Here is a 15,295-nt window from a genome sequence, read left to right on the forward strand (position 1 = left end):
CACTGCACCCCAGCCTGGGTGGCAGAGCGAGACTCCATCTCAAAAAAAAAAAAGAAAAAAATTAAACAAATCTTTTTGCTAGATTAGCAATAAGCCTCAGAAGAGGAAATACCATAAAAAATATAATAAGCCAAAGTGCCAAAAATGTCTAACAAGTTTCTATTTGGAAATAGTAAGAATCTTCAAACTTTCTAAGTCCACAGCTGGCTTTAAACCCTTTTGCTTGCTACCATAGAAACACTTCATGCTCTGGCTGCCCTGTTGTGAAATACAGTCCCAAAATAACACTGATGTTGTATATTATGATGGTTTTACAGGAACAAGAGTTTTTAAATTATTTATTTGGTTCTTTACAAAACTGCCATCCAGATGCATTTATTCCGTCCATAAGATGTTTTTCCAACTGCTTGATTGTATACAGGGTTTTGTGTTTTGAAAACATCCTGCAGCAACAAGTTAATTACTCTACCCAGCATTCCTAACAGCTAAATCATTGGGTTGGTTCCACACTTACTGGGGAGGGCAGCCTGGCACGCGGAAAGTTCCATGGTTTGCAAAAGGTCACCAAGGCTGAGAGGCATTGTTCTGCTCTGTACTCTGAGTTCCCAGATTCTTGCCCTGGTGTACACCTCTGTGCCACTTCTGCCTAAAGCTAAAGCATTTAAATTCTTTATAAGTAGCCTAAGAAACCTTGGATTTTTTGCTGTGATGTGGAATGCCACTTTGGCCAAATCTATGAATTTTTTTAATTCTTAGATGTTTTTTAATTGGATGCTTACAAGCCCTTTAGCAAGAACTTTGTAAGCATAAAAAGCACACAAACAACAACTATATCTACACCATTCAAGATGGCTGCCACTAGCCACATGTGGCTACTGAGAATGTGTCTAGTATGAATTGAAATATATTATAGGTATAAACTAGATACCAGACTTACTACAAAAAAGTAACATATCTCATTAATAACTTCCTAATATCAACTTCTGTTGCAATGATAATTTTTTTGCATCATTGGGTTAAACAAAAGACACTATTAAAATTAATTTCACATGTATCTTTTTACATTTTTAAGATATGTTTACCAGAAATTTTAAATTACATACATGGCTTTCATTATCTCATTATTGTGCAATGCTAGTCTGTATCAGTTGGAATATTTTGTTACTGGAATACACATATAAATTATCCAGTGAGCTTTAAAAACTGACACACTCTTCCCATGTAAAATGTCTCAGTACGTCTCAAAGATTTAAAAATTTCCATCATCTCTTTATCCTAGACAAAAGTTACTTTTAATACTGGCAGTGAAAAAAACTCTAAAGCACACTATAAAATCTTACTTACACCATATAGCTTTTGGGTTTCTTTTCCAGTGAGTTTTTTTCCAAGTAACGAGCTAAGTAGTACAATAATGCCATGAGGAAATTATCAAGATTCTTATTCCTATGGGGATATTTGAAACAACAAAAAGAGTCAATGCTAACCTACTTCAAACATAAGATTTCTCATAAAAAAAAATTGAGCACACAACACAAGAATAAATAGAAAACCATGTTATCATGCCTATCAAAGAACTAATTTACCACTTAAAATTCTATCTACTATAGATTTAAAGATTTAAGAAATCCGGTTTTTGTAAGTAAAACTTTTGGAGAGGTCAGACACTAAATTCTTATAGTTGTGCTTACTAATTAATTTTCATTTTTAAAAAGTTATTATACAACATATTTCCATTGTTTAAAAAATATAGAGAAATGTATCAAGTAAAAAGTTCTCTCCTCCTCCATCTGTCACCATCCTACTCCCTAGTGGTTACCACCATTAAGAGTTTGGTATGGGCCAGGCACAGTGGCTCATGCCTGTAATCCCAGCACTTTGGGAGGCCAAGGCGGGTGGATCACTTGAGGTCAGGAGTTCGAGACCAGCCTGGCGAAACCCCATCTCTACTAAAAATTACAAGAATTAGCTGGGCGTGGTGGTGCATCCCCGTGATCCCAGCTAGTTGGGAGGCTGAGGCAGGAGAATCGCTTGAACCCAGGAGGTGGAGGTTGCAGTGAGCTGAGATTGTGCCACTACACTCCAACCTGGGCAAAAGAGCGAGACTCCATCTCAAAAAAAAAAAAAAATAAAGAGTTTGGCATGAATCCTTTCTAAATTTTCTAAAACATAGACAATCACATATAACATCCTCCTCTTCCTCCTCCACCAACATATACACATGTATAAGATTACATGCCTTAAAAATGTTTTTTGGTGGCCAGGCATGGTGGCTCATGCCTGTAATCCCAGCACTTTGGGAGGCCAAGGCGGGTGGATCACGAGGTCAGGAGATTGAGACCATCCTGGCTAACACAGTGAAACCTCGTCTCTACTAAAAATACAAAAAAAAATTAGCTAGGCATGGTGGTGGGAGACTGTAGTCCCAGCTTCTCAGGAGGCTGAGGCAGGAGAATGGCGTGAACCCGGGAGGCGGAGCTTGCAGTGAGCCAAGATCGTACCACTGCACTCCAGCCTGGGCAACAGAGCCAGACTCTGTCTCAAAAAAAAAAAATGTTTTTTGGTAATAAGTGGGGTAATACTATATATACAATTCTTTGCAACTTGCTTTTGTCACTTTTCTGTGTAGCATAGACCTCTTTCTATGATATTATATGTAGATTTTCTTCATTCTTTTAAAGAGCTGGATAGAATATTCTATACTTCATATTTAACTGTCTTCTATTGTGGGTATTTACTTTTTTTAAAAAAAATATTATAGACAGAAGTGAAACTGCTACCACAGAGTGTATGTGCCTCGCTCTCTGAAAAGGCTGCACTGATTGACAATGCTGTCTCATTTGTTTTTAACTAGAAGTCACTGTTTTCTTTCTAAATATTTTTTCAAGACTTTTGCTGCCTTCTTTGTGGCCCCAAATGGAAATTATTTCTCCGGCATTGCTTTCTTGAACTATACCTAAAGAGCAGGATGAGGGTGAGCATTACAGATTTTCTTTTCAAGATATTAATAACTCCCTGTCTCAGGTTGGGTTTCCCCAGCAACAGACACTGGGCCAAAGACTTGAAAGTGAACAGTTTAGTTGGAAGTGATCTCAGGAAACATCAGTAGGAAAGTGGGGAAATGAGGCAGGAAAGGAAGCCAACAAAGAGGGTGTTAACAAGTAAGTGGAGTTCAGTCCTGTGGGGACTCTGGGAGACAGGATAGAAAACATCTCAAGAATTTACCTACCAACTCCTCCTCCAGCAGGGCATTGAATAAGGGCTGCTTCTAGGGCACTGATTCCCTAGCTCTGAGCTTGCCCTGCAGTCAGGCTGAGTGTGTGCCTGTGGTGGAATGAAGCCTTCAGGCCGAGTCTCAGGCAGTTGCCACAAGCAGCCTGCATGTGTATGCTGAGGGAATGGGGAGGGGTGCAAATGGCATCGGGCACCCAACTCTCACTGAGCGTTCGTGGTGCAGGGGCCACGTGAGGCACAGCCACGCACAGCCATACAAAGGGGACACAATTACACAATTACTTCCCAATTTTGTAGCTGAGGAGAATGAGGCTTAGAAAGGTCAAGAAACGGTCACGCCTGTAATCCCAGCACTTTGGGAGGCCGAGGCGGGTGGATCACGAAGTCAGGAGATTGAGACCATCCTGGCTAACACGGTGAAACCCCGTCTCTACTAAAAGATACAAAAAACTTACCGGGCATGGTGGCGGGCGCCTGTAGTTCCAGCTACTGGGGAGGCTGAGGCAGGAGAATGGCGTGAACCCGAGGGGGCGGAGCACCACTGCACTCCAGCCTGGGCGACAGAGCAAGACTCTGTCTCATAAATAAATAAATAAATGTCAAGAAACTCACCCAGAGTCACACACCTAGCACATCCTGGGGCTGCCAAACATAACTAGTAGAGAAAAGTGATCTTCAGTAAATGGGTAGATTTTTTTTTTTTTTTTTTTTTTTTTGAGAGGGAGTCTCACTCTGTCGCCCAGGCTGGAGTGCAATGGCACAATCTTGGCTCACTGCAACCTCTGTCTCCCAGGTTCAAGCAATTCTCCTGCCTCAGCCTCCCGACTAGCTGGGATTACAGGCGTCTGCCACCATGCCTGGCTAATGTTTGTATTTTTTTTTTTTTTTTTCTGAGATGGAGTCTTGCTCTGTCACCCAGGCTGGAGTGCATTGGCGCAATCTCAGCTCACTGCAACCTCCGCCTCCCTGCCTTCAGCCTCCAAGTAGCTGGGATTACAGGCGCCCACTGCCACGCCCGGCTGATTTTTGTATTTTTAGTAGGGATGGGGTTTCAACACGTTGGCTAGTCTGGTCTCGAACTCCTGACCTTGTGATCGCCTGCCTCGGCCTCCCAAAGTGTTGGGATTACAGGCGTGAGCCACCGCACCCGGTCAGCAAATGGGTATATCCTTTAACTATTATATAAAAATAGCACAGTCCATGTGAGACTCTGACAGCACGCTCTCCATACTACTTGCCCTGGGATTTTATTTGGGGTTCCTATGATCTCTGGCTTCCTCTCTCCAACTCTTTGGTCACAGTCTTTGTGACTAGGATGGCTTGCATAGAGCCAGTCTCACACTCTTCCTCTAAAAATCAGATTTGTCATCACATATCAGATGAAGTTACTGAAAAATAAAGGATAAAAGATCTAAAATGCCTCATAAGCAATAGATACCTCATAAATGTTGTAAAAGAACAGATCCGCTGCATCTCAGTATCTTGTAGCAAAAGCAAAGCAACAACTGAAAAGAGGAAATGGACAATTGAGAGAGGGACAAAGAGCTGCCTTAGAGAGTCACACAAGATATGTTTACATATGGATGTTATGTATAGATGGGTGGATGTTTATGTACAGATGGATGAATGGATGTTTGTGTATGCATGTACAGATGAATGTTTATGTATGGATAAAGAAACAGTTACTCACATTTAACATCATCCAGTGTAATGGTGCCCTGTTGACCTCGTTTCTCTAAAGCTTTAGCTGACTTATCATCTCTTGCAGCAAGTCTTTTATCTGTCAACCTGTTTTGGAATATAACAGTTGCCAGTAGTGGTTTAATATATTTTAGTTGTATTCAATCTATCCTGAGGTGCAGAAAGCATTTATTAAAAAGTAATAGGAGCCTGAGTGTCATACATGGGTTTTGTTTGATGTAAGATCATTTTGGAATGCTTTTTATTAAACATTTTATTTACTATGTTAAGGCAAAAGGGATGTTCACTGCCTGATATAAAATGTTTATACAAATACCATCCAAAATAGATCATTTATATCATCTGTTCTGGTGTACCTATCATTTTCAAACTTTAAAAAACTGTAAAAGGTTGAAGATGTGCTAACAGCCAGGTTAACAGAATACATTTATTGGGACTATTGTAATTCCCACCATAATTCTGAAATACTGCATGTTCTTTCTTTGATGGGTATTCGCATTGCAAACTAGAATAATAGGAATGGTATTTTCGTAGTTTGTAAAGGCTGAAGCCATTCCACTGAGAGATGCTATCAGCAACTCTGGCATGACCGGGAAGTTAATCTACCTGTCTGAAGCTGGACCATCAATTTCTGCAAAGTGAACTGCTTTGCCTTTCTTTCCTTTTTCCTTGACTTCTACTGCAGGTGTAAAACTGCAATAAAAATGAGATAATTAGGCACTTCACCTTTTCCAGGGGAAAACAAGTCAAATCATATCATAGCTCATAATCTTTGGACTAGCATATATTATCAGCAGAGGCTGAAGAGAATCTGAGACACAGCAGTGTTCAATTCATGTATTTACATATGGAACACTTATCTAGAGAAAAATTAAAACTTCAGACTTTACATTCAGCCTCTAACCATCAGCAGTCTCCAGAATACCACCACACACAGAGTATCTGAAAAATCTTGTAGCAACTTCGTAAGAAAGAGAAAGCTCTTGGCAAGTTTGAAAAGATTATTTATTGAGGTACTTGTTATATGACAAGTGCTTTTAGGCACTATCTCATTTAATCCTCATGGAAACTCTAACACAAAATATGATCACCATCTTTACATACAAGAAAAATGGAAACTTAAAAAGAAATTAAGTGACTTGACTAAAATAACAGCAACTGGCAAAGTCACGACTGGTGCCTAGGTTTTTAGCCACAGAGCCGAGTGCTGAGCCACCAGGCAATCCTGCCTCCCAAACAGCAATCTCAGTATTCACTGCTGTGGACTCTTCTAAAGGCCTCAGCCATCTCCATCTCCAGGTGGGTTTCAGGACCTTTTACTTAACTCAGAGTTTCTCAGCATGTTGTACGAGCACTACTAAGCCGTAATGAGTTTGACTAACACAGGAACCCAATTAAGTAACAAACAAATCCATACTGATGATCTACTACGTGTTAGGAATTGCTATGACATTGGAAATAAGATGGTTTCTGATCAGAGCCATTGAACAGACTTTTGAGAGTCTCAGCAAATGCTAACAGAAAAACAGAGAAAAGTGTTTTGAAGGCTAACAGGATGAGGTTCCTGCCTTATAGATAGTACAGTTTCTGGGAGAACTGTGGTGTCTGTCAAACCCATTGTGGGTTATAACAATGCCACATTGATAACACAATGCAGAAATTTACCCTCTGTCCAAAGTTATGTGTCCCTCTGTTAAGCTGAGATGCAGATGCAGTAACAGAAGCACTTCCCCTTAACTTTATTCATTCTCTAAAGACGAATATCAATCATGACAACTTTATTATTTCTTTGTTAAAGAAATACCCCCCCATGAGAGTAATAAAGTCAGCTTGGTACCTTCTTCTTCTTCCAGGAGTTTCTCCAACTGCCTGGCAATATTCATGTTGTAGGTTAGTTCCTAAAAGCACGTACACAATATTACCTCAAGAGAATGATTTTTTTTTTTAATTATTCCACTTTATTATTTTTTTTTTTTTAAGATGACCGGCACCAAGTTGGCCAGTGATGATTTCTAAGCTTTTCATTCTTTCTGGTGCTGCTCTTATCACCGGTCTCCAAGAAATGGGTATTCATGGGGCGGGGTGTGCTAAAATACTGGAGGTGGAGGTGTGCAAGGAAAAAGAAATGGAAAGATACCAAATGTTGATGGTGGCTACCTCCAGAGAGGGGTGGGGGATCAGACGGGGCAAGAAGGAGAGAGGGTAATGAGGAGATCTCACTTTCACATCTGTATACGTCCGCATTATTTGAATTTTTTATGAAAATGTATTACCTGCATAACTTTTCAAAACACTGATATACAGACTAAAGAAATCCCAGGTGCTCCCAGCTCTCTCCTGGGTTTCTCTTTGGAAGATGAGAGAAGGTAGAAACACCAAATCTAAGTTAATGTCAAATAAAATTGTGTCTCCTCCCGCTTTTCTCGGCCCATCACTATAATTCAAAGTTTCTTGCTATACTAGTTTGCCTGAGATGTTCTGAGACAAGAAAGCCTTAAAATAAGAAATTTGAAAGGATACATTTGGGACTATCTTATTTATATAGATCAGGTCTATGAACTAAGTCCGATGAACTTGGAACTATAAAACCATAAAATTGGCCAGGCTTGGTGGCTCACACCTGTAACCCCAGCACTTTAGGAGGAAGCTGAGTCCAGGGGATCGCTTGAGCCCAGGAGCTTGAGACAAGCCTGGGCAACATAGTGAAACCCTGTCTCTACTAAAAATACAAAAAAATTTTAGTTGGGTGTGGTGGTAGGTGCCTGTTGTGTTCCCAGTAACTTGGGAGGCTGGGATGGGAGGATTGCCTGAGTCCAGAAAGTGGAGATTGCAGTGAGCTGAGATTGCACCACTGAACTCTAGCCAGCCTGGGTGACAGAGTGAGACCCTGTCTAAAAATAAATAAAAAAGCGAGGCTGTGCGCAGTGGCTCACGCCTGTAATCCCAACACTTTGGGAGGCCGAGGCAGGTGGATCACCTGAGGTTGGGAGTTTGAGACCAGCCTAACCAACATGGAGAAACCCCATCTCTACTAAAAATACAAAATTAGCCAGGCGTGGTGGCTCATGCCTGTAATCCCAGCTACCTGGGAGGTTGAGGCAGGATAATCGCTTGAATCCGGGAGGTGGAGGCTGTGGTGAGCCAAGATCATACCATTACACTCCAGCCTGGGCAACAAGAGCGAAACTCCGTCTCAAAAAAATAATAGTAATAAAATGAAATAAAAAATAAAATCATAAAATCATAGAATTTGGGGGTTATTAGAAGTAAAAAATATCATCTAGTATAATGCTGTCATTTTACTGATGGAGAACTAGGGCTTGGAGAGGCTGACCCATGTGCCAGTGTTAGAAACTTCTAGGTAGTGCCTGCCAGTAAATAGTCTGGCATTTACTGCTAAGCTTTTAGTCTTTATGCTCTGACCTCTGGACACACCTTCTCTACTTCACACTTGTCTGAGTGGCTTTCACTTCATTGAAGTCATTCTCTAGCTTGGCCGGTGAGACAGGTTCCACTTTGTGAGTGCTCTGCTATAGCCCTAAAGCAGCCTATGCTCAAAATGCATTTCAACTTACCAAGAAGCAACACTAGTAATAACTGAATTTTTTTTGGGGGGGGGACTGAGTCTCACTCTGTCACCTAGGCTGGAGTGGCACGATCTCAGCTCACTGCAACCTCTTCATCCCGGGTTCAAGTGATTCTCCTGCCTCAGCATCCCAAGTAGCTGAGATTACAGGTGCCTGCCACCACATCCTGCTAATTTTTGTATTTTCAGTAGAGAAGGGGTTTCACCATGTTGGCCAGGCTGGTCTCGAACTCCTGACCTCAAGTGATCCGTCCACCTTGGCCTCCCAAAGTGCTGGGGTTACAGGCGTGGGCCACCGCACCCAGCCAATAATTGAAAATTGCACTGTGAATTGAACCTCTGATTGGTGCCCAAACCACAGTCTGGGCTAGCTAGCCTGTACCCTCCTACTCCCTCCAGAGTACAAGGTGGATGTAATTTCCTAATATTACAATATATTCATGTCATTCCCCTTGCCTTGAAGTAAACAGGAAAGCAATTCATATTTTCTCTCTAGAATCCATCACGTAAATGCAGAGGGCTTTTGGCTTCCACACAAGCTAGACCTCTTTGATGGTTCTCATAGAGTCTTCTCTCAGGCCATGACGAAAGAGTAGGGTTTCCTCGGTTTTATGTCCTCAGGGGAGTCCATGACCTTGGCAAAGATTCAGGCAGACTGCTGGTTCCCTCCCAGCTTTGGAATAGGGGCACTTGAAGCAAGAAGGGAAAGGATAACAGGTACTATGTGAGAGAGAAAAGTCTGCCTCGTGGGCCAACCTAGATGATGCCTGTGAGTAAAGGTGTTATCTCTTTACCAAATAAGAAATGGGCATGCATGCTGATGAACTATACCAGCACCCTCATTTACTTCTCATGAGGCATTATTATTTCATTTTATAGATTAAGGAGCTGAGAATTTTTGAGGCGGAGTAACTTGACAACTGATAACCATCTAGTAAGGGGCAGAGCTAGGACGTGAACCATTCTCCACTGCTCTTCCTTAACTACCTCTTAAGAAATAATGGCCACCCTTTCCCTGGCATTTCTTGCATGGAGGTTATGGGTATCTGTTGTATTCTGATAGCCATTCCCATCAGGGTATAATCTGCAAAAGTAAGGCAAGACTTGCCTATGAGTAGGGAGCTAGGTTGTCTCTAAGGGTAAGATTTCCCGTTGTCATTTGACCAGGAGAGAGGCTAGGGAGTTCAAGCTGGGGGAGGGGAAAGGAATCATCTTTTCTTGATCTGAACTTCAGAATACCTAGAAGTCTAGCACTCCTCTTGGCTAGTGGTATAGAAGCTGGCCTATCCCAGGTGGAAGAGGACTAAAACCTCAGAACTTTCAGGGTCTTAAGTTGATGGGATAAAACTTGAATGCTCCCGAGATCAAGATGTTACTTTGTGAAACAGATTATCTGGATTCAGGACACTCCATTCTCCTCCCCTCTCTCTGGCTACAATTTATTGGTCTCCTTCTAAAGCTCCTTTTCTGAGGAATGTTCCTTCCCTAAATGAGGGCCCTCTCAGAACTCCACATGGTTATTCTTCTCATTCCCTCTGAATAATTCCATCTACTTCACTAGCACCAATAACACACAAATTTATATTCAAGGCTGAGATCTTTCTGCACACTTATAAAGTGACACATCAGTCTATTGAACACCATCAATCAGCTGTCTTAGAAGCATCTCAAACTCAGTCTGTCCAAAATAAACACATTCCCCCTTAACCATGTATGCCCGCCTCCTGTTTCCCCCATCTCAGTAAATAAGTACCAGCATCAAACCAGGTGCTCACGCCGGAAAATGGTGTCTTCCTTGATTCCTCCATCACCCTCACCCCTCATGGCTCACTAATCACTAAATTCTTTAATATCTTTTTTTTTTAAGTTTTTAAACTTTTTATTTGCATATTTAAAAAAATTGTGCATTCCGATAATTAAAATCATTTGAACTAAAAACAAATGGCACTCTGATTAAACTGCATTACAGCCTGCAGGACACCTTGGGCCAGCTTGGTTTTACTCTAGATTTCACTGTCGTCCCACCCCCACTTCTTCCACCCCACTTCTTCCTTCACCAACATGCAAGTTCTTTCCTTCCCTGCCAGCCAGATAGACAGATGGGAGAGGCAGGTGCGGCCTTCGTTATCAGTAGTTCTTTGATGTGAAAGGGGCAGCACAGTCATTTAAACTTGATCCAACCTCTTTGCATCTTACAAAGTTAAACAGCTAAAAGAAGTAAAATAAGAAGGCAATGCTTGTGGAATATACAGTGCATATTGGCGGCATATGCCTCATTACGATTCGCCTGCTTGCTTCTCCTGTTCAGTCATTTCTTTGGATGGCAGTGGATTTTTCTCTTGCGTCTCTGTCTTCTTCAGTTTCGACTTATTGAATTTCTCGATCTCAGCCATATCGGGTTTGTCAGACATGGTTGCGGAGGAAAAGCGTAGCGAGGCGCACGAGAACGAGTGAAGTCTGGTCTGCGCAGTGGCCACCACCGAGTTTCTCTTTAATATCTTTTTAAGCTACTTCCCTCTCTTTCCATTGCCACCATCCTAATTTTAGCCATCTGTCAACTGAATTTCTGCAATTGTTTCTTAACTGATCTCCTTGCCTTCAGTCTTGTCTCCCCCAAAACAATTTTCCATCTTTTAGCCAGTCATTTTTCTTTTTCTTTTTTCTTTTTTTCTTGAGATAGGGTCTCACTGTCGCTTAGGCTGGAGTACAGTGGTGCCATCATGGTCACTACAGCCTCAACCTCCAGGGCCCAGATGATTCTCCCACTTCAGCCTCTCAAATAGCTGGGACTACAGGTGTGCACCACCATGCCTGGCTAATTTTTGTACTTTTTGGTAGAGATAGGGTTTTGCCATGTTGCCCAGGCTGGTCTCAAACTCTTGAGCTCAGGCCATCTGCCTGCCTTGGTCTCCCAAAGCGCTGGGATTACAGGTGTGAGCCACTGTGCCTGGCCCAGCCATTTTTCTAAGATGTGGTTCCTTTTTTTTTTTTTTTTTTTTTTTGAGACAGATTCTAGCTTTGTTGCCCAGGCTGGAGTACAACAGCGTGATCTCGGCTCACTGCAACCTCCGCCTCCCAGGTTCAAGCGATTCTCCTGCCTCAGGCCTTCCAAGTAGCTGGATCTGCAGGCGGGTACCACCATACCCAGCTAATTTTTGTATTTTCACTAGAGATGGGGTTTTGCCATTTTGGCCAGGCTGGTCTTAAACTCCTGACCTCAGGTATTTCCTTGCCTTGGCCTCCCAAAGTGCTGGGATTACAGGCGTGAGCCACCGCACCCAGGCCTAAGATACAATTCTAATCACAGGTGACTTCTCTGCTTTGATGACTCCCCTGTGCCATCTAAATAAAGTTCTAATTCCTCACCATGGTATACAAGAGCTTTTATAATCTGGCCCTGGTTTAAATCTACTTCATCTGGGACCATATACCCAGCCCAATGAACCACCTGGAGTCCCCACATTATGGCCCATGCGCTTGCAGGTCTGGGCTTTGCCCATGTTCCTTCTCCCTAGAATGCACTCTCTTCCTCCCCAGTCAAATGGCCCTTTACCTTGCCAATTCCTATTTTTCCTCAGGTCGTAGCTTAGATATCACCTCCCTTGGGAAGCCTTCTCTGTCTCCTCTGTCCACTGGACTTCAGGAAATCCAGGTCCCATATCTGGATCAGGCCACTTTGGTGAATACAACTTTCCTCAGTCCTGGTGCCCAGCCCAGTGTGGCAGTGGCAGCAATTCCTGGTAAGCGAGCCCCAAGCAGAGCAGCAATCTCAGGGAAAAAGAGTTCGGTTCAACAGCACCGCTAACAAAAGACTCTCTTTTTGATTGTAGCCTGGAAGGGTCTGGTTTCTTACTGGTTTCAGTAAGAAGGGCAGCATGGATATCCCTGTCTGTACCTCCAAATGCCCAAGCTGTCTGCATTACCTCCTTCGCACCACTCAGTGGAAAAGCTGCGGCTCTCTCTTCCAACCTTGATCTCTGATCTTGATCCCAGTACCACCTTCCTTTCTCTGTCTATTCATTTTTTCTGCCATAACAAAATCACTTAAGATTTTCCTACCTTTAAATCAAAACAAACAAAAATCCCCAAAACCTTGCCTTACTCCCAGATCCACTAAAGGCTACTATGTCTTTCTTTCCTTCATTCACCGGTAAACCTACTGATGAGAGTAATCTATCTTGGGCCAGGCACGGTGGCTCACGTCTGTAATCCCAGCACTTTGGGAGGCCGAGGCGGGCGGATCACCTGAGGTCAGGAGTTTGAGACCAACCTGGCCAACATGGTGAAACCCCATTTGTACTAAAAATACAAAAATTAGCCAGCCGTGGTGCCACATGCCTGTAATTCCAGCTATTCAAGAAGCTGAGGCAAGAGAATCGCTTGAACCCAGGGATGGGGAGGTTGCAGTGAGCTGAGATTGTACCACCGCACTCTAGCCTGGGAAAACAGTGAGACTCCATTTCAAAAAAAAAAAAAAAAAGACAAAACGAACAAAAAAAAAACAAGCGTACTCTATTTTGGGGGTTTTGTTTGTTTGTTTTTTGAGGCAGGGTCTCACTCTGTTGCCCAGGCTGGAGTACAGTGGCAGGATTATGGCTCACTGCAGCCTCAACTTTCTGGGCTCAAGTGATCCTCCCACCTCAGCCTCCCAAGTATTTGGAACCACAGGCACGCACTACCATGCTCAGCTAATTCTGTCCATCTTCGGGAGAGACAGGGTCTTGCTATGTTGCCCAGGCTGGTATCAAACTCCTGGGATCAAGTGACCCTCAACCTCGGCCTTTCAAAGTGTTCAGATTATAGGAGTGAGCCACCACACCTGGCTAAGTATTCTATTTTTGCTAGTTTTTCACCTTTATCTCAGATTCTCACCTGTAACTACTGTCATCTGATGTATACCCTATAGCCTTCCTGAAGCTGCTTCTCACCTAGTCCCTAGAGATCCCTAACTTGTTAAATCCACAGGCCTCTGTAGTATTTGCCCTCCTCAGAACTCTCCAGCCTGTGACACTGCTGACCCCTCCTTGCCCAATCCTCTTTCTTGGAGAACCTTCTTTTGCCCCTGAGGCCTATCTGTATCAGGGTTTTTCCTCTGATCTTTCTAATCATTCTTTCTCTTTCTCTTTTTTTTTTTTTTTTTCTTTTTTTTTGATACGGAGTCTCACTCTGTCGCCCAGGCTGGAGTGCAGTGGCACAATCTCAGCTAACTGCAACCTCTGCCGCCTGGGTTCAAGCGATTCTCCTGCCTCAGCCTCCTGAGTACCTGGGATTACAGGCGCCCACCACCGCACTTGGCTAATTTTTACATTTTTAGTAGAGACGGGGTTTTACCATCTCAAACTCCTGACTTCATGATCCACCACCTAGGCCTCCCAAAGTGGTGGGATTACAGGCGTGAGACACCACCCCCGGCCCATTCTTTCTCTGTCTTTGGCCAATTCCTCTTTCTTTGCCTGTCTCCTATTCTTGAGAGCAGTATGAAGATATCAATCAAAGGCTTAAAATGTGTACAATAATTAAGATATATATCAAGCCAATTGTAATGTACAAACCTTATTTTAAAGACTGATTGAAACAAACTTAAAAAATACCAGACAACAGGGGACATTTGAATACCGACTGAATATAATTGAATATATGATATTAAGGAATTACCATTTGTATTTTTAGGTATATAAATAGTAATTCAGTTGTATTCTCCTCCTTTCCCTCTCTGTCCCCCTCCTCCTTCTCTTTCTCCTTCTTCTTCTTATGTTATATATTGGGACTCCCAACCTACATCGGTTGTGTTTTCTAAGATAGTGCTTATTTTTTGAGATACATATTGAAATATTTACAGATGATATGATGCCTAAGATTTGCTCCAAAATTATCGAGGAGTGGGGTAGACAGAGGTATAGATATGAAATTGACTTTATTTTTATTTTTATTTTTTTTTTTGAGGCGGAGTCTCGCTCTGTCGCCCCGACTGGAGTGCAGTGGCCGGATCTCAGCTCACTGCAAGCTCTGCCTCCCGGGTTTATGCCATTCTCCTGCCTCAGCCTCCGGAGTAGCTGGGACTACAGGCACCCGCCACCTCGCCCGGCCAGTTTTTTTGTATTTTTAGTAGAGACGGGGTTTCACCGTGTTAGCCAGGATGGTCTCGATCTCCTGACCTCGTGATCCGCCCGTCTCGGCCTCCCAAAGTGCTGGGATTACAGGCTTGAGCCACCGCGCCCGGCCTTGAAATTGACTTTAATTTGGTACTTGTTGATGCTGTGTTATGGGTCGGTTGGGGTTCATTACAACATCTTCCCTACCTTTATATATTTGAAATCTTCTAATATAAAAAGTTGTAAGTAACCAGGCATGGTAGCTCACACTTGTAATCCTAGTACTTTGGGAGGCTGAGACAGGAAGATTGCTTGAGCTCAGGAGTTCCAGACCAGCCTGGGCAACATGGCAAAACCCCATCTCTACAAAAAAAATACAAAAAAATTAGCTGGGCCTGGTGGCATGTCCCTATAGTTTCAGCTGTTTGCTGGGAGGTAGCAGGTGGGCGTGGTGGGGGCTGAAGTGGGAGGATCGTTTGACCAGGAGGTCAAGGCTGCACTGAGCCAAGATCATGCCACGGTACTCCAGCTTATGTGACAAAGTAAGACCCTGTTTCTAAAATTCTAAAATAAAATAAAAAGTTTTAAATGTTTACACACACACACACACACATTTTGGAGATTGGGTCTTACTCTGTCACCCAGGCTGGAGCACAGTGGCGCAATCATGACTCACCACAGCCTC

At 42.9% G+C, this 15,295-nt stretch overlaps 1 protein-coding gene and 1 pseudogene across 2 annotated transcripts in view; both read right to left on the minus strand.

Annotated features, from left to right (window-relative positions):
* Positions 1 to 15,295, minus strand: part of PPP1R36 (protein phosphatase 1 regulatory subunit 36) — a 44,756-nt gene that overhangs the window by 22,755 nt on the left and 6,706 nt on the right. The window contains exons 4-7 of the mRNA XM_023232288.2: positions 5,539 to 5,625; positions 4,922 to 5,019; positions 4,670 to 4,736; positions 1,345 to 1,443 (exon numbers count right to left, since the gene is read on the minus strand). Of these exons, the coding sequence (XP_023088056.1) occupies positions 1,345 to 1,443; positions 4,670 to 4,736; positions 4,922 to 5,019; positions 5,539 to 5,625 (351 nt within the window). The remainder of the gene's footprint in view (positions 1 to 1,344; positions 1,444 to 4,669; positions 4,737 to 4,921; positions 5,020 to 5,538; positions 5,626 to 15,295) is intronic.
* Positions 10,373 to 11,000, minus strand: LOC111555871 (annotated as a pseudogene). The gene has a single exon (XR_002735664.3). The product of XR_002735664.3 is annotated as a thymosin beta-4 pseudogene (transcript).

This window comes from Piliocolobus tephrosceles, chromosome 6 (genome assembly GCF_002776525.5).
Source record: "Piliocolobus tephrosceles isolate RC106 chromosome 6, ASM277652v3, whole genome shotgun sequence".
NCBI classification, from domain to species: Eukaryota; Metazoa; Chordata; class Mammalia; order Primates; family Cercopithecidae; genus Piliocolobus; species Piliocolobus tephrosceles.